A 19453-nucleotide genomic window follows, 5' to 3' on the forward strand; every position below is an offset into this window, starting at 1 on the left:
GCTGCTTTGCTGCTTCAGGACGACTTGCTGTAATTGAACCATCCATTCTGCTCTCTACCAGAAATATATCCTGAAGATTAAGCTCACTTGGGTAGACCAAGTCCATGTCAGAATGGCTCAAAAACAAAATGAAGGTTTTGGAGTGACCAACACCAATGAAATAGCAGATAGGCTGGCCTTTTATTTCATTTAAGAATAAAACGAGGAGCTCGATCATTCAGAAAAGCTTCGTAGTAGAGCCGCTACTCCTCTACATGGAAAGAAGCCAGCTAAGATGGTTCAGGCCTCTGACTAGGAAGCCTGCTGGGTGTTTTGAACACGTACTACTGGGAGAAGGGCTATACTCAGGACATACTGGGAAGATTATATCTCTCAGCTGGCTTGGGAATGCCTTGGTGTTTCCCCGAAGGAGCTGGAGGAGGTGATCAGGAAGGTGAACTGTGACCAGACCAGATACACAGCAGATAATGGTTGGATGGGTGATGGATGTTAATGAGGTTGTGTTGTGGGGCAGGTCTACATGTGCCTTGGAATTTATTGTTGCAACACACAAATCATGAGCACATTACTCTAAAAATACTTTGTAGACTCTCATTGACCAACATGGAGGCAAATTTTATATCCTTAAAAGTATGGACCATGTAAGGAGAAGAGAAACTGTTGTTAAAGGCCCTCAGCCTGAACGTACTCATGCTAACATGCTGGTACAGGAAGTTGCATATAACTTGGCCTTACTCTTTAGACTGTTGAATCTGAGCCAAACCCTTTTCTAGACTGCGTGAAAGTATCTGATAAGGCCATGGGACAAGCTACATGCTAGTGGAGCTTACTCCAAAGAAAAGAAAAAAAGCTTGGTCCCTCCGTCTGATGATACAATTAAAAGAAGAGCTGATAACATGTCAGATATCACAGACGTTTTTTTGTTTTACAGGTGTGCCTGTGGGTTCATCTCGTCCTATTTAGTCACACACAAACAGAAGAGGAGAAGCATTCAAAGTCATTGCATAGCTGAGTGTAATAAAAACTTCCTAAATGTTAATGCAGCTAAAGCTTTGTCTTCAATGACAGTTTTTGGTTTTAACTAAATAGCTTTTGATTCATGCCCTGATGAATCTCTCCTTATATATTTTTTCTTACAGATGAAGCACAGGGTTCCAAATATGGACTAGCTCTGTCTTCCTCTAGAAAAAGAGGTAGATGCAGAAAGAGAACTGATAGAAAGAGGCTACGGAGGGAGCCTCAGGGCCAGCTGCAGGCAAGCAGCTGAGGGCTGGTGCAGGGACTGATGGCCTCCAGTAGCACTGTGAGGGAGTCTTTTTTGACAAGCATATGTCCTTCAGTGTCCATATTAAACAAATATGTAGGACAGATTTTTTACATTTGTGCAACAGCTCTAAAATGAGAACCATCCTATCTCACACTCAGAAAAATAAAGGTGCCAACTGGAACCAAAAGTGGTTCTTTAGACTGATGCCATAGAAGAACCCTTTTTGGTGCCACAAAGAACCTTTCAAACAATGGTTCTTTGAAGAACCATTTCTTTCAGTGGTTCATTGAAGAACCTTTAAAGGTGCCCCAAAGAACCATCAAGAAATGGTTCTTTGGGGCACCTTTAATGGTTTTTCAAAGAACCTTTTTAAAAATGGTTCTTTAAAAGAACCATTTTAAAGAACCTTTTTTGAGTGGTTCTTTAAAAAACCATTTTAAATCTTTCAAAATAAAATGCATCATAAATTGAATTTGAGTAGGGTAAAATAAATACGAGCACAGCATAGACATATATTAATGGTTTATTGTCATTTTGTAGTTACCAAAAGACAAAAAGGCATTTTAACCCTCAGCACAACATCACTACTAATACATGTCACATATTAGTGTTTTAAACAGTAATAATTAAATATATTTGCTATACTATAAATAAATATATATAAATACTATAGCTACAGATAACACAACAAATAATACATGTATTGTTTAATTAATAAAACATCAGAAAGTGATAAAACACATTAGAAATAGCAATAGCTTCATAACAGACCAATAAATCAACACATTTTCATCAGCAGATGTTTGCATGTTCAGTAAAAACATTTCAACAACAAGTTTATGATTAAAATGATCAATGAACTTCAGCCTTACGCTATGTAATGTACTTTTCATGTTGTACTCATGGTCCTTTGTTAGTCCAGTTTAGGACAATGTCTCTGACGTATGTTTCATATCAAATATATGTCATATCAAAACAAGCCCACACCTGCAGTTGTTTCAGTTTTTCACTGGTGTTTCCTGTCAGCTGGTCAACCTCACTCAGGCGGACATCCATATCAGCCAAACAAATGACAAGTTCCTCCCTTTGAGCTTCAAATCCCTCCCACTCTGAGACAAGGAGCTGAAAGAGAGAGAAAAGAGTCAATTATAAAGAAGAGAGAAAAGTGAAACCCTCCTCAGAAGGTCTGACTCGCATACCTGCAGTTGACCTGTGATGGACTCCAGTTTGGCGTTCACGTCATCCCTCGTCGATGCCAACAGCCGAGTCTGCAGGGTGCCCTGGAAGAGCTGAGTTAATGTTCGACTCCTCCTGGTCAGGCTCTCCAGCTGGATGACCCGAGGTCTCCCCTCTCGCCGCTGCCTCTGAACACACAAACACAAATTGCATCTGAAGCAGGAGGTGCAGATTTTTTTTGCTATTCTTTTCTAAATCCAGGCTAGATCACGTGGAGGTATTTGGAAAATTGTTTTGGCCAGTGGACGACTGTTGTCTTGCAGAAAGTCAAATCAATCAAACAAATGCTATACACAATCAATTCACAAGAACACATTGTAAAAAATAAGTCCAGTTCTTGCCTGATTTCAAGTGAAATCTGCATCAAAACAGGGTAAAATGAGTGTTTGCAGCAAATGTGAGCACAAAGCCTCACTTTGTACAAGCCTGCTATTACAGTTCTCCTCTATGCAGACGACTTTCCTGTTTTCAAGGCACAACTTGGATCTGCTGTACGAATCTTATGGATACACACTAAATGAAATAATAGTGTGCATGACTCCAGATTCTGATCCCTCATCCTAATATGGTCCCAACATAGCAACAGCAATAATGCAAATGTTGAGGCTTCAAAATACAAAGTCCATAAACCAATGGCTGACATGGGTTTTATCATAAGGGTGATAAATATACAGATTTCAGTCTGTCTTAGAGATTTGATGTTCATTTACCTGCAGATGCACTATCACTTAAACCCCCACGGATCGCCATTTGGCGTTTTCTACCTTTAAAACCCGGAGAGCAGCCAAATGGCTTTTAGCTAGGCTTTAGCTTCAGCCAAGTGGAAGCTAAATTGGCTAGTCATTCATATGTAAATTGGGTCGTTATCTGGGAATTCTGGAGGGAGGGGAGTGGGGGTGTGTGATTGAGGGCGTGGGGGAGCTGCTAAAAGCTGTGCACTTCCTTTTGTGTTTCATCTTGATGCATTCTCAATCATCCAGGGAAATAAATCTCCAAAAGTCACCAACTTGGAGTGTTTCAGTTTGCCATCTTAGGGAGAAATCAACACACATGGGTGTATGTCCTTTGTTGCTGAGATTTATTGATAAAAACAGTACAAAAAAACCAACCATTTGTACACATATTTACAAATGGCCTGCTGAGTGGTGCATGGAGCATGTTCATTGGTTCATGGACCTCCCTGAACTAATGGCATTTATTGCAAATGTCATCTTGCGGGGGATTAACAGGGTTCCATCTCTAAATGACTGCTGGTGGGCAAACCTGGGAAACCCACAGATAATTGGAACTATGGCACGAAACCGCTTCCAAGACATCATGCAACACCTACGCTTTGATGACAAGTCCACCCGCAGTGATCGAGCAAAGACTGATAAGTTCGCTGCAATTTCCAGTGTGTGGGGATCATTTGTCACCAACTGCATCACGTGCTACAACCCTGGTCTACATATCACCGTTGATGAACAGCTTTTCCCATCAAAGAAAAGCCTTCAGTTGATCCAAAATGCTGCAGCTAGAGTACTAACAAGACTGGAAAGAGAGAGCATATTTCTCCCAATAACGTCTTTTCTTCATTCTCCCTTTATTGTTCATGTTCCCTGTTAAACCTAGAATCGAATGTAACCCTCTACTGTACACATTTTAATAGTACATACTAAAAATTACTTAACATCATTTACTGACTCGCTTTGGGCCATTTTATTGACAAAAACCAATTTTATATTTCAGACACCCCCTCCCCAAAATATTTTTGTTGCCTAGGGGCAACATTGTGCAATACAAGAAAATGATCAGTTCAACAAATTTTCTTCCCACTAAGGCCAAAACACTTACTCACAGTGGGTCATATGATTGTTGGGTTTTCTCTGTTTTCTTTGTATTATTGCAGGGTCTTTACTTTACAGTATAAAGTGCCTTGAGGCAACTGTTGTTTTGATTTGGCGCTCTATAAATAAAACTGAATTGAATTGGACTCTGGTGTTAGTTTCCTGGTCTTTGTGCACCCACTGTTGAAGGCAAGTGTCAAGTGAAATCCTTATTTTTGCATCTATCCCTTTGGTATAACTAAAAAACAAAGACCCACAATGCTGCGTGTTACAGATGTCAATGTGACAAGCACAGGAAAAAACTGCATCATGTAAAAGAAACTAATGGCACCTGGGAAACCTAGAGGTGCACAGCCCAGAAAATCTGTCAAAACACTGTTTTTGTTCAGGGACACATCTGCATTAGGCGGGTGCCTCATTTCTGGCTGTTTTCTCACAAAGCAAACTGCATTGATATTGTGAGAGCTGTCACACGAAGCGTAACAAAAATAAAGCTTTGTGTGACAGCTCCTTGCTCCGCTAAGCCGGAGAACACGGTTGGGGAAAGGACATTACAGGAACACAAAATTACTACGAACCTTAAAGAAAACCTCCCTCAGTCCACCCCCTCCCCTGTTTTGAGTCAGTTTTCACACCACATCCTGTCAACACTGAGCTGCTAACACCTCCAGTAGGAAAGTACCAGAAGTCAAGTATTGTTACCGAAAAGGCAATGCAGTGTCTCAGTTGCAGCAGATGCTTTGAACATAAACCACAAACTGATCACTGGCTCATGGTAGAGAGGACACATCAAAGGGTCTGCTCTGACTTTATGTTCTTTAAGATAAGCTTTATGCATCGGTGACTCTGCCAGCAGCAGAAGTGCTGCATAAAACAATGTCTCATCTTCCCATACAATATGCATATTTACCATTCAGAGGGCAGCTTTCGACTGGGGATTACAGCAGAGGGGGTGCACCAATCTACACAAGAGAATGACTAATATAAATCTCCACCCAGAGGGCTGAAAGCACGCATATAATAACACGGTGTTTCAAAGTGATTGCTCGCTATTCATCACCAGTGAATTCTCCGAGGCTCTAAAGCCATCATAAACTTACAGTAACTACTCTTTTAGCTCACCCACCTCTGTAATTGCTTTGATAGAAAATTACTGGAAAGTGAGCTCAGGTGTAGGATCAGCACACATACAGTAACAACAGATAAATCTTGGCCTCTGCCGGCCTCCAGCAATAACTGCAGAGATGTGATTAAACAGATAAACCAAGTTTAACCACTGGTCCTTTCAAGATTATAGACTTAAATGATGAGACTTCTAACGTTACTTATTCTGGAAACACTACAGTGAATCAAATAAAAACTGCAATCAGGCCTTTGTAATTGACAATGAGTCTTTCACATCACTGTGGAGGAATTTTGTCCTGCTTTTCTTTAAAGAATAGTTTTAATTCAGCTACTGTTACGGGCCTGTCTGTATTTTGAATCAAGGTGTCTGGATTTTGCTCCATATGTGTGTTCTGTGCCTTTAAGTGTCTGTGCAGGTCCTCTTTCTGATTGGAGAGCTGGTAGCTGCTGATTGGTTCCCATTATCAAGTGGCCGGTTTAAAAACCCTCTCCAACAGCTGTTCCCTTGGCAGCAACAGCAGACCTGCCCGTGGCATCCAAACTCTCAGTGACAAATTTTTGCATGTGTCTCCTGTACCGGGACGTAACAGCTACACTGGAGGGTAGTGATGGCCAAATGAAGCTTTCCGAAGCACTGAAGCTTGTATTGAAAAACGGTTCATTACTCGAAGCTTTTCAACACAGTCCTCTCCGGTGACATCTGGTGGTGAAAATTTTGAAGAGCAGCTTGAATCTGCAAAATAAAACGGACTGCTCAATTATCACTGCTCACTCAAGAGTGGAGTTCTCTCTGATATTGGGCCACCGTTCCGTTGCTTTGAACATGTAATTGGTTTTGTTTTCTCGATTGGGGGGCTGAAAAAAATGTAATGCGTATTTGCGTAATACATTTTGATCAATAAACTTTCCCTATTTAAACATGCACTATGGTGGCCTTTCTTTGCTCATAACTCCTTGATGTTGGTAAATACAATAAGTGAGCAATATATATAATATACATATGATAATGCACAGCACATTATGGAGTATGCCCCTGCTGTGAAGTCCTGCCTCCATCTACTTGTCGTTTAATCACTGGACAGCTGGACAGGTTCATACAAAATATTAGATTAGGCCAATTGTCCTATACATATTTTTGACCTAGGGGTGGGATTGATTGTGAACTGGAAAGGGAAAATGCTTAGGGAGCCGAGTACGGCTGCATCGTCACTGATTTGTAGAATCATTTTGATTCGATACAGGATCCGATTCAATTTGATTGGAATCTGGAAAGTTTTGCCTCAGTCAGAAATATTACAAGTCTGATCATTTAACAGTATATATCCATAATTTCGTATCTATTAAAAGAAAGCTGACACATGTGAGACTTAATTAGAGATGTAAACAGAGAGTTATGAAACCTGCAGCTGCAGAAGCCAGCGAAAAAAAAAGAGGCAAACACAGCGCGGACCCGCCGACACATCAAAATCTGACTCTGACGCGTCGGGTCCGCGCTCTGTGTTCACGTTTGTATGCAGAATCCGTAAACCTGCTCCCAGTTACTGTTTTAGCTGTATGGTGTTTGACGACATGTTGTGAGGTTTAACCTGAGATGCTGGCGTTTCAGGCATAATAACGTTAATTTACAAATCGACACGGGATTTTAATGAATCAATATCACTTTATTCAATTTAGCATGGATTGTAATCAGAAAGGCGATAATCAAAACCCACCCCTAATCAAGAACTTGCAAAGTAAAAACATGATCAATGTAAGGTAGCCCTTTTGTTATTTACAGTTAACAAGAGGATTAGTGTTACTGTGCGCTGGCTGAGTCTGTTTCTTTTCTTAGAAATAGTTTCTCCTGCCCTGGAGAAAATCCACTTGCATGGAACAGAAGAGGCTGTGGAGTGCAGGAACTACACTGTAAGCTGGTAGATATGCAGGTATTCCTGGGTCCTGCAGACTATCACCTAAAAACAATAAACAAAATGATTTTCTAAACTGTGTAGCAATGTAATGTACGTATAGTGTCAAATACATTTTTGTAGTCTTCATTAGCTTTAATTCACATGGAAGTGTTCCTAAAGTCATATGCTGTAATGATATTTACATTATGAAAACATGATTTTGGACATTTCAAGTTTTTCACTTCGGCAGATAAAATGAATTGAGCAAAATCAACTCAAAATATTCCCACACGCCAGAACATCCTCTCTTCCTCGCTGGCTCCATATCTGTCAGTGGAATGATCACCTCGTCGCTATCTGTCACCATCAACACACTCCACGAATCCCGTGGATGATTCACTTCCTTATATCTGTTTGAATCAGGTACCGAAGCAGTTACGTGCGTAATGAAGCTTCGGACGTCACTGGTCACGTGACTTTTGCCAAACGAAGCAAGCCTCGACACAGTGCTTCTGAACCAGTGTGTTGTTTTTTTCGACACACGCTCCGGAGCGTCAGCTTCAAGCGGGCCATCACTACTGGAGGGTTTTCCAGCAAGAACAGTCTGTTTTGTCATGCCAAAACATCTCAATCAGGTTTAAGTTTGGAGTTGACCACTCCAAAACCTTCATTTTGTTTTTGAGCCATTCAGACATAGACGTGGTCCACCCAAGTGAGCTTAAGCTTCACAAAACAAACTGATGGTTGAACATGCTCCTTCAGGATTTTCTGGTAGAGAGCAGAATTGATGGTTCCATCAATTTCAGCAAGTCATTCTGAAGCAGCAAAGCAGCCCCAGACCATCACACTGCCACCACAATCTTTGACTGTTGCTGTGATGTTCTTTTGACCAAATACTGTTAGTTTAATGTCACATGTAACAGGACACCAACCTTCTAAAAAGTTCACCTTTTGTCTCATCAGTCCACAGAATATTTCCCCAAAAGTCTTGGGGATCATCAAGATGTTTTTTTGGAAAATGAAAGATTAGCTTCTCTGTTCTTTTGAGTCAGCGGTGGTTTTCTCCTTGAACTCTCCCATGGATGCCATTTTTGCCCAGTCTCTGTCTTATTGTTAAATCATGAACTGAAACAAGTGAGGCCTGGAGTTCTTTAGATGTTGTTCTGGGTTCTTTAGTGACCTCTTCTTTAGTAGGCCAGCCACTCCTGGGAAGGTTCACCACTGTTCCAAGTTTTCTACATCTGCAGATGTTGACTCTCAGCGTGGTTCATTGGAGTCACAAATCCTTAGAAATGTCTTTGTAATCCTTTCTACAGTGATGGAGGTCAGTGACTTTGTTTCTCATCTTTAGATCATGGCATGATGTGTTGCTTTTTGAGCTCTTTTAGTCTACTTCACTTTGTCAGACAGGTTGTATTTAATGATTTCTTGATGCAACAGGTCTGGCAGTAATCAGGCCTGGATGTGGCTGAACTAAACAGAACTCAGCTTTCCGAAAATGTGGCTAATCACATTTGATTATTTGTTAAACAAGCAGAAACAAATACTTTTTCACATACGATTGAAGAATAGGTTTAGATAACTTTTTTCAAGTATTACATTAAAAAAATTAAAACATTAATAAAATAAAAAATTAAATTTGAAAACTGCACTTTGTATCTTTGCCTAAAATTTAAAATTGTTTTTGATGGTGTGAATCATGTGTGACAAATATGCAAAAAAGTAAAAAAGTAAAAAAAAAAAAAAAACAAGGAAAGGAAAGGAAAATATAAATGTTTTCAGAAGCGAATCAATATACATGTAGAGCAGTAGGTATTCAGTGCAACAGGTCTCACCTGGGGTGTGGGGTTTGGGCCATTAACAGAAAAAATAATGATGGAAAATGCTCGTTATCCCTTCCTGTTAGTGCATAATTAGTCATTAGCCAGAGTAATCTGGACCTTAGAAAGGAGGCGGATGAATTGAATTGATTTAAGTTTTTTGTTTGTGCTCATGTACTGTTCAAGAACTTGTAGAAAGCACTTAAATCATTAATCGGGTATTGATAAATGAACTAATCAAGTTGAAAAACTCTTATTGACATGCACTGGCAGTCACACAGGCGTAGAGACTGGTCAGCCACCCGTTGCCACCCATCCGCTTTTTAAGTCCGATGTCATTAGCTGTTTCCGTCAAAACTCCTAATACTGTGGCATCACTGAGAGTTAAAGCTGTCTAAATTTTTTCATTAAATTTTTAATAAAATGATCAGTGTGGCTGCTCTCTCCTAGGTGTAACAATAAAGTTTAACATGCAGGAATCCATGAAAAACAGGATTTATGAAGTTTAATGGAGTAAAAAGTTAGCAGGGAGTTAGCTCGCTAGTTTCCATCTAAAGATGACATACCATGTTCTGACTGAAGGATTTCTGGAAAACTTGCGTGGCAGGAAAAACATGCTGAAAACAGACCAAACTTCAGTCCGGAGATAATCCACTGTGGAATTATATAGTATTATATAGCTTTTTAGCATTATACTTTTTAGCATTGTACTATTTAAACATTATACTTTTAAGCAGGCCCCTGTGTGACCTTAGGAGCAAGAATAGTTGAAGTAACATCACAGGAAAAAGATGCATAAGTGAGATACTAAGAAATATACAGAAGTTACGGGGGGGCAAAAGGGCAGCGTTAAGAACAGTCGAACACCTTGGATAAGTATACACTAGAAAAGCAGAACTAAGGAGGAGAGCGTAAACTCCCGGCGCAACACACTTGACACCAAAAAGCGCACACTCATGACACTTGACATGACCCGCACACACACACACACACACACACACACACACACACACACTGCAGATAGAAACATGTACATCATACACACACATAAACAATTAAGACATGCATTTAAGAAAGGGGTTAAAGATGCAAGACCTTTATTTTATTATTTTATTTTATTTTTTGTTTCACACATGGTACATCAGTAATGCATTCCCATACACAACCTTCCTTTCAATTAAAGTAACACTGTTTCCATGCATGAAAAGGAGCAGGAAGAAGAATAAATTCTTATTGATACCTGCCCCCTATCTGTGATAATATAAGTAGGCAACCAAAATTACACTATGAAAATTTTCTGCACATAACAAAACCAAACAAAACAAAGCAAACAGAAAAATATACTCAACAATGAGCAATACCACTAAATATCAAACTGAAAGGATCATTTTTCTACAATTAAATTCTATTCTTTTCAACTTCTTCATATTGGTTTATCATTTTATTCTTATAGTAGATTTTAAATTGAGAAACATTTATACAACACTTAAGATGATCATTGAGAGAATTCCAGTTTCTTATGCTTATGACTGTTGGACACATTTGCCTTTGTGTGGTTCGAGCAAACCGATGCTTAAAATAAAACTTCCTTCTGCCGTCTCCATTTTCTGAACACAATACAAATAAACTTTGTAACTTAAGAGGTAGTGTTTTGTTTTTCGCCCTAAACATAATAGTTAAAGTCTGTAATTTTACTATGTCTTAATAATTTCGATTTTATAAACAAATTATTAGTGTGTTCTCTATATTTAACATTATGCATAATTCAACGCGCTCTCTTCTGTAACAAATGTAATGGTTTCATATTAGTCACACATGTATTCCCCCATACTTCAACACAATAACTCAGATAGGGTAGAAACAATGAAAAATATAATATTCTTATTGTCTTGTAATCTAATATATATCTTACATTACCCAGGATATAAATACTTTTAGCCAACTTTTTTTTAACATGTTCAATATGAGATTTCCATGTTAACTTGTCATCCACTATTACACCCAGAAAACAGAATTCTGTCACTCTTTCAATTAACACTCCCTCTATAGAGAATACTATCTCTTCCTCCCTTACACGGTTTCCGAACATTATAAACTTTGTTTTTTCAAATTTAGTGATAACTTATTTACATCAAACCATTTTTAATTTTTTTTCATTTCAATAACCATAACTTTAGCCAATTCTTTCAAGTTTTCTCCGGAACAATAAAAATTTGTATTGTCTGCAAACAAAACAAAATTTAACATTTTTGACACATCACAAATGTCGTTTATATATAAATTAAAAAGTTTTGGTCCTAAAACAGAACCTTGAGGGACCCCACCTTCTATTTTCATTCTATCAGATGAATTGCCTAAACACTGCACATACTGAAACCTATTATCTAAATAACTGCTTAACCAGTTCAATACTATTCCTCTCACACCATAAGTACTTAAATTAGAAATCAAGATGGAGTGTTGCAGAGTGTCAAAAGCTTTTTTTTTTTAAATCAATGAATACCCTATAGTATATTTATTATGTGTTGCTGATGAAATGCCTTCAATAGTAGTCATTAATGCTATTGCTGTTGATCTGTTCCATCGAAATCCGTAATGACTTTCACTTAACAGTTGATGTTTTTCAATGAAACTATCAAATCTTTGTGCAAAGAGTTTTTCAAGCACTTTAGAAAACTGTGATAGCAATGATACTGGTCTATAATTATTAAAACTATGTCTGTCTCCTGATTTATAAAGGGGGACAACTTTTGCCACTGTCATTCAGTCAGGAAATACACCTGAATAAAATGAGAGATTAAAAATATAACAGAGAGGTTTGATTATACAATCCAAGATCTTTTTTACAATGACCATGTCTAACCCATCACAGTCAGTGGATGTCTTGTTTTTAGATTTTGCTACAATAGCTATGATTTCTTTTTCAGTAATTTCCCCTAAAAACATAGACTGTACCACTCTGCTATCTCCTTTCTCCTAAATAGGTAGGTTAGGTTGCCATGGTCACCTGTAGTTTGCACAGAAGACGATCGTTAGTGAAACTGTGACGCAAAGTAGAGACAGAGGCCGTTTGCTTTCAAAATAAAAGTTGCATCTTTAGCATTGTATTGGTTGCAGCAGTAAGGCAGATCCTTTACAATGAAGGCGACTGTTTTGTTGTGTTATAGTGTAAGGTTATCGAAACAATGCCAGGGTGAAGCCATGCTACCATTACAGTCAAAGCGTGTGACTTATCTTTTGCCCAGACATGGTATCGAGTTGTTTTTATCTCATATAAACACACTTTTTGATTTCTGCTCCTCTTCACATGATTAGAAACTGTGGAAGGTTAGAGTGGGCAGGAGGGCTTTGCTTTTGTCGCAGACCTTTGATAAAGGCTGACAGCCCACTCCTCTAGCCAGACCATCATCCTCATCACAGACTGTTCACTCCCACACCAGCAGCAAGACTACTGCAGAAAAGAAAACATTATTTACTTTGCCTGCCACTAGAAATAGCTTTCTCCATCATGTTTCCCTCATCTCTATCAATAGCATCTCTTCCCGCTTTATATCATCCCCTCCATCTGGTGAGGGGATGAAAACACATCCCTGCAGGCTCTAGTAGCACAGCAGGAATGACCCACAAGTATTTACTTCACAGAGCAAAGCAGGGATGTTAATCAAACCAAGTCATCAGTGGTGAGGCAGCATGTTCTGTAAATCCAAATCCACAGAGTGGGAGATTCTCCAGAGTATTTCAAACAAGACCGATGATTAAACTACCAGAAAATTAAAATGCAAACCGAGAAACATTTAACAATTTTCCAAGATAAAGGGTATATGATTTGGGTAAATAAAAAAGAAATACCCAGCAAAAGTCAAGTAAGTATACACAAATGCATATGGTTCTGCAAAAGAACAATTCCTCTTTTTCTGTCAGGGGACCACCTCAGACAGGACTCCGATTGGGGTTAAATACCTGCGAACCTCCATCGAATCTGAAGAAGCTCATTGGATAAAAGGGGAAACATCTTCACAAACATAAAAGAAGTCCAGTTGCCTCCAATGACAGCACTTGATGGTAGTCGTTTTGCAGCACACAGACAACAACTACCATCAACCTGATGTGATGAAAATACTTTTGTTTGTTTGTTTTTTTACACCAAAATCAGTTTATTTCAGTGAATTCTACTTAAATCTGCTTCTCTACAGAATTGTGTGAAATCTTGATGAACAAACTTATGATACTGAACAGCTTCAAACCGAATTAATGCCTGACCCCATGCCAGAAACTCAAATATTAGCTGTCTCATCAGTTAATTTCACATTAATCCCCTCTGCCACATTATTCCTTCAAAAGTGGTAAAACATTTTATTAGAAATATTGTGACCACCTAGGAAGCTAAGTGCTTGTGTATTTCCAGACTCATAGATGACTGTCTGCTCCTGATATAAGGCATATCTGATATGTGAACATTAAATTTGCCATTCGGTCTTTGCATTCTTCAGTGGTAACTCTGTGCAACATACAGTAGCTGTTAATTTACATTAATCTACATGTTAATCTGAACCTTTTTTTTGTTCACGTGGACTTGATGAAAGGGGGGAGTTGCTAAGTTATCTAGCATCTTTGTTACCAAGCTGCATTCATTGAGTTTACAGGTGCAATGCAGAGACATACATATCTGCTAATCAGGGCTGAGTAAAAGACTAATCAAATATTAGAATTTGACTTACCAAAATTGAAGAAAAAACTTTGATGATCTGTACCACACAGCAAACCATATTCTTTGTCAGATGAGGCATTAAGAATGTTCCAAATGGCTCCAAAAGCACAGACATAGTGAGGAGGTCCAGTTTAATGACTCGAAGCAGTGGATGAGGCATACCAGACACCGACATCCTTGACTCAATTATTCAGTTGGATAGGTTAGGGAAAAAAAGTTCACCCCACTCAGAGTTGTTATAAATGTGGAAACTATCCAGAAAGGCCACCCTGCAGTTTCTGAACTCTTTTTCAGTTCTGTCACACCTTGATTTGGACATAAGGTAGAACTGGAATTTACCAGCTAATGCTAGCCCCAACTAGCTAGCTTGGTTAGTAAAGGGCATCTTTTGCAGAAATGTGATCACTAACCACGCAATGTTAACTTGTTTGCCATAGTAGATGTGTGACAATCAGGGTGACAGTGTACAATCAGGTGAATTAGAACCCAGTCACACAGGCCTCCCACAGGGCAGTTTCAGGAAAAGTGATTTCCAAATGATTTATAAACCATGCCAACAGACTTGTCAGTGACCCTCTGGTAATCACTGCCGCTAGGGAAAAACCTATATTCCTCAAGTGTTTGGCAAATGTTTCTTGGAAATTGCTTGTTTTTCTCTGTCAACTGGTAAAAACTTCTTTGTGTCACTGTTTTTGTCACTAGAACATTGCTACGGTTGTAGTTTGAATGAAAGTGACGGACTTCTCTACAAACACTGTACAGATACTTCCCAAGCTGTACTGAAACTGTTAAATATGCAACACAAACTGGAAATGGGGAAGGTTTGCCTTTTCCGGCTGTAGCACTGATGTAAAACAATAGTTTGCGTCGTACATTGTCATGTTGAATTGCCGCTTGGCTTCTAGCTACCAAGGATTTGTAGACATGCATGTAAAATAGAAGGAAGCAATGGAGGATTTTGGTGAAGTACATTTTTGCAACTGATTTGAGCAAAAGTCAGCAAGCTCCAGGAACCACTTGACTTGTTGGCTCAGGAGTACACATTTTCCCCCAGCAACCAGAGGTTGTATTATGATATGGCTGACAAGACTAAGTTTGGCAAGAAAAAAATGGCTCAAAATGTACAATAAACAAAACAAAAAACCCCAAAACAGGAGAATTGACCCCTTACCATGTTTTTGATTGGCCTGACACTGAACAAGACAAAATAGCTTATATCTTTTACTAAAATTATACCACCTATAATGCACAATTTGAAGCCCTAATGAAGTTTACCCTCTACTCTTAAGTTAGATTTAGCTACCAAATTTATCCCATGCACAGGTGTTATGTTAGCTATGTATACTAAAACAATTTTTAGCACTGGGCTGCAAACATGCTGAAATCTGCTCATCATTACAGAGCACAAAACAGATTTGTACATTTTTCAGGTGCACTTTACATGCTGACATGTTAATGCTATCGTCCTTGTATTAGCATGTCAATCAGTCACGTCCACTACTAAAAATCAGAGATGCATTTAAAGTGTCAGATTTAGTAGTTTTATAATTGATTGTAAAATTTGGGTTTTGCTAATTAGGTTTTAAATTTTGTTCAACATGCTAATGCAAGAATGTTAAACAAGCTAGGATGCTAACACAAGTTGCCCAAAGTAGAGTAAAACCATTTATTCTTAAACTATCAAAACCATGTAAAGTAATACGTCGTTTTAAATAAATCTGTACCTATCCAGAATAGTTTTATAGTTATATTTAGTATATTTTTTATACTTGCTATATTACTAAAGTAAACGTGTTTTATTATATATTTTATGTATTGGTGCAAAGAATTACAAGTAAAGTTTAATTGTTATTTTAAAGATGTTGAAATGAGGCATTACATTTTTTTTAATGTTACATTCTCTTTGTTCATAAAAGTATGAAAAAATTATAAAATAATAATAATAATAACAATAATAAGACCCTCTGACTGGAGATTGTGTACAAAGTTAATTATGTAGAATATTTATTTATGACATAAAATCCTTTTTAAAGTACCAGCATTCTCTCTTAACTTCCACTGTCACAATGACTGCATTTTCAGAAAGGCACTCCAACATAAATTCCCTCCAGAAAAATTGTCTTTCTTTTCTTTTCACCCTCAAAGTGACACTGAATCAAAAATAAGCATTATCCTGTCACATCTGCAGCACATTGTTCCAATGATCAAAACGCTGTTAGCAAGAGTGGCTATAAAATTCATTGCATAAAAATCCAACACTTGCACGATATTGCACAATAAGACACCATGTAAGATTGCAATCCCCTGTGTCTACTGAGATAACTCCCCTAATTTTTAAAACTCCTGTTGTTCACTGAAACAAAGAAATGTTGTGGAATTAAGTCAGAAGTGGGCTGTTAATCACAAGTGTGGTTACCATCAGTGGCTTGGGGCTGTTGATGGGACGTGGCAGAGCTTATGTTAAGTGCTCTCACTCTTTGAGTGGTTAAGCTTATCAAGATTATCCATCTACCCATCCATCCATCTTCTTTCATTGATCCAATTCAGTCAAATCGAAAATAACTTTGGTGAGATAAATGCAGTGGAGAGAAAATATATCTCAGAAATGTTGTGTACTCGAAGTATAAAGTGGCATTCAAACTACCCAAAGCTTGCACCTTGAGTAAAGTAAACAATATCACCTGAATTGCATTTCGGCTGTTCTTGTGATTTTCTTCACCTCCTGCGGGGCTCCACAGTCTGAAGATGAGCTGGGCTTTCAAAGCCAGCCTCTGCATAATTATCCTCATGTATTCCTGCAAACACGGCCGTCCCAACCATTTGTGACTCATCAGCATTGTATTCAAGCCGTACGAGACGTGTAAATAGGATCTCTGGGAGCGCATTAATCAGCAGTCTCAGCCTGTTTCAGCCTCGGTTATGCAATCAAGTATAATAGCTGCACTCATTTTACTGAATTCATTTTCAGCACATTCAGGTAAAGTTCAGCAAGTGCAGCAAATCAGACCCTGTGGTCAGAAAGAGTTTTCACTGACTAGAATCCTAACTGTTTCGTAAATGGCAGGAATTATCAGAAACCTGTAAAACATATTTAAATTCTAAATAAAGGCATATTAAGATGCTAAAACATAGGGTCTATTTTAAAGCAGTAATTCGAACATTTGCTTGTCACAAATTCAATATGAACTCCCAAGGTTTGGGTGAAAGAAAGAAAATTAAAAGGCATGGCTTGTTACTGCAGAGCTTTTGTACTGAGAAAAACCAGTACGTTTACCTAATTGTGGTTATTGTAAATACGGTAAATATCAGCTTTATCAGCAAAATAAATTACCTAGGTTAAAGATGTCCTCGTGTAAATTGGGAATTATTTTGAGGATTCTGTTTTTTTTCTGGTTTTTGATTCTAATCTAATCACAGAATCATATCGTGGTTTCAGAAATCAAATAAAGACTTGATCCAATGAGTAGCAAAGCTTTACAGACAGATTACACAAAAACTTCAGACTTGCATTTGCATGCGCAAAGGGAATTAAGTGTCTCCATTTCTTTAAAACTGTGAGAGATGGCATTGGCTTTGGTGACAGCAGTGTCTTAAACCTGCGTTGTTTTTAATGTCAGCAGGAGGCGACTCCTCTGGTCTCAAAAAGAAGAAAATTGTTTACCGAAGTCAAGTCCAGTGGTTGTTTCACTGAAAGTCTTTTTGCATCCAAGACTTTCACCTCCTGTGTGTCGTTAAAAAGAATGGCAGGTTTAAAAGAGTCAGGTTTCGGCTTCACCTTTCTATGCTGAGGAGATAGTAACATAAATTATTAGAATCCTGGACCATATATATATATTAGGGGTGCAACGATACACAAAATTCACGGTTCGGTTCGGTTCGATACTTTGGTGTCACGGTTCGATATTTTTTCGATACAAAAAAATGTTCATGCCTTTTTAATTTGTCATTTATTAAAATTATAAATATATATGTTAACTCAAAAGTACAGTTTTTAAATTTAACCCTAACCCTTGTGCGCGTTTTTTATTTTGACAGCGAATGCGCACCTGCGGACCACTTATGTGCAGCCCTGGTTATTTAGCTCGTCATATTGCAGCCACAGAAATTCTTTTGTCCATGAAACCATAAAGCTGCACTTTCTTTTTGCCTTATAGTCTGATTTGTCATAACTTCTCCGTTTTGTGGTAAGCTTTTCTTTGGCTGTCACTTCTTCACCCTGACCTGTCTTATTTGGCTCAGCAGAACTAAAATATATATACTGCTACTTTTACACACGGACTCACATAAGCTCAGCGATTCTCTGCGCGATCAACCTTTCACATGTTTAAGCTTGCTGCGGGAGATTTCACTTGTCATGTTTGCATAGTAAGCTAACGATTAATAAGACGATGTCAGAGGAATTGGTGCACAAATTATCATCACTCACAGATCAGTGCTGTCGCTCTCTATACACAGTTCGCAGGATTGCAAAGTGAAAGCACAAAAACAAGCGCAAATTCAAACACGATTTCAATATGTCACATATTGACAGTGGCTCACCGATGCCAATGACATAATTACCCAGCTACATTTCTGAAAGAATGCAAAAGCATTGACATATATTTTTCCTACAATAGCCCGACGGGCAGGGCAGAGAGATTTTTGTAGCCCGACTGGAAAGATCGCTAGCTCCGGGACGTCGGGCTAGCGATTTTGCAAGCCCTGTATCTGATTGAGGAATCACTCATCTTTGGAAAAGAGAGTTTATTACAGAGAAATGTCTCTTTCCAAAATAAAAGCTATACTATCCGCTTCTTCTGGGCTATATTCTCAGCAGCATAAGGAGAATCATGTGCTAACAGCTGTCTAAATGACTCGGCTAAAGTTAGTAGCATGCTTGTTGTTTTTGTCTTTGCACTAGGATGATGTCGGCATAAATGTGCAGTCATATTCGTTGTGTTCCCACTAGTGCTTTCAGGTTAATCTCGTTGAAATGACCTTAACGCCACAACACGGCAAATCTCCGTTAACGAGCTACCGCCGATCGCCCCGTGCATGGGGCTAGACGGCCAACACGTTAACGAGCTAACTGCGCTAACACACTAGTTCACACCAATGTAATTAAGCATTGCATGGCACATCCAACATACTGTTTTACTTTAGTCCATGACTCGCTTACCTTCAGGGTCATACGTCACATGAAAACCAAAATAATTCCAAACGCCAGATCTGAATGAGGGTGGGGGAGGTCCATCTTGCAAGGAGAGCTTAACTTCTGTCTCGCTAGCTTGCCCTGCGCTCGTCCTTCTGACTATGCTGTCTGTGTTGAGCGCTCAGTGGATCTGCGCTCGACAGTGCAGCCTAGGCGGAGTAGTCGAACACAGATTCACTGAGCGCTCAACACAGACAGCATCGTCAGAAGGAAAGTTGATAAAATAAATTACAAATGTTGTATTGTTCGATACATATGCGTACCGAACCGAAGGCACTGTATCGAACGGTTCAATATCGATACGAATATCGTTGCACCCCTAATACATATATATATATATATATATATATATATATATGACAATTAACTGTTTGAGTAGATTTTTAATCAA

At 38.6% G+C, this 19453-nt stretch overlaps 1 protein-coding gene across 1 annotated transcript; it reads right to left on the reverse strand.

Moving 5' to 3' along the window:
- Positions 1-1772: 1772 nt before the first annotated feature.
- LOC143413283 (uncharacterized) lies at positions 1773-19160 on the reverse strand. Its single transcript, XM_076876068.1, has 3 exons — positions 19030-19160; positions 2467-2631; positions 1773-2389 (listed from the first exon to the last, which is right to left on the reverse strand). Exons 1-3 carry the CDS (start codon positions 19039-19041, stop codon positions 2222-2224), a joined length of 345 nt encoding a protein of 114 aa, XP_076732183.1. The 5' UTR covers positions 19042-19160; the 3' UTR covers positions 1773-2221.
- Between the last annotated feature and the right edge of the window lie 293 nt (positions 19161-19453).

The sequence above is a fragment of the Maylandia zebra genome, linkage group LG17 (assembly GCF_041146795.1).
Source record: "Maylandia zebra isolate NMK-2024a linkage group LG17, Mzebra_GT3a, whole genome shotgun sequence".
Taxonomy (NCBI): domain Eukaryota; kingdom Metazoa; phylum Chordata; class Actinopteri; order Cichliformes; family Cichlidae; genus Maylandia; species Maylandia zebra.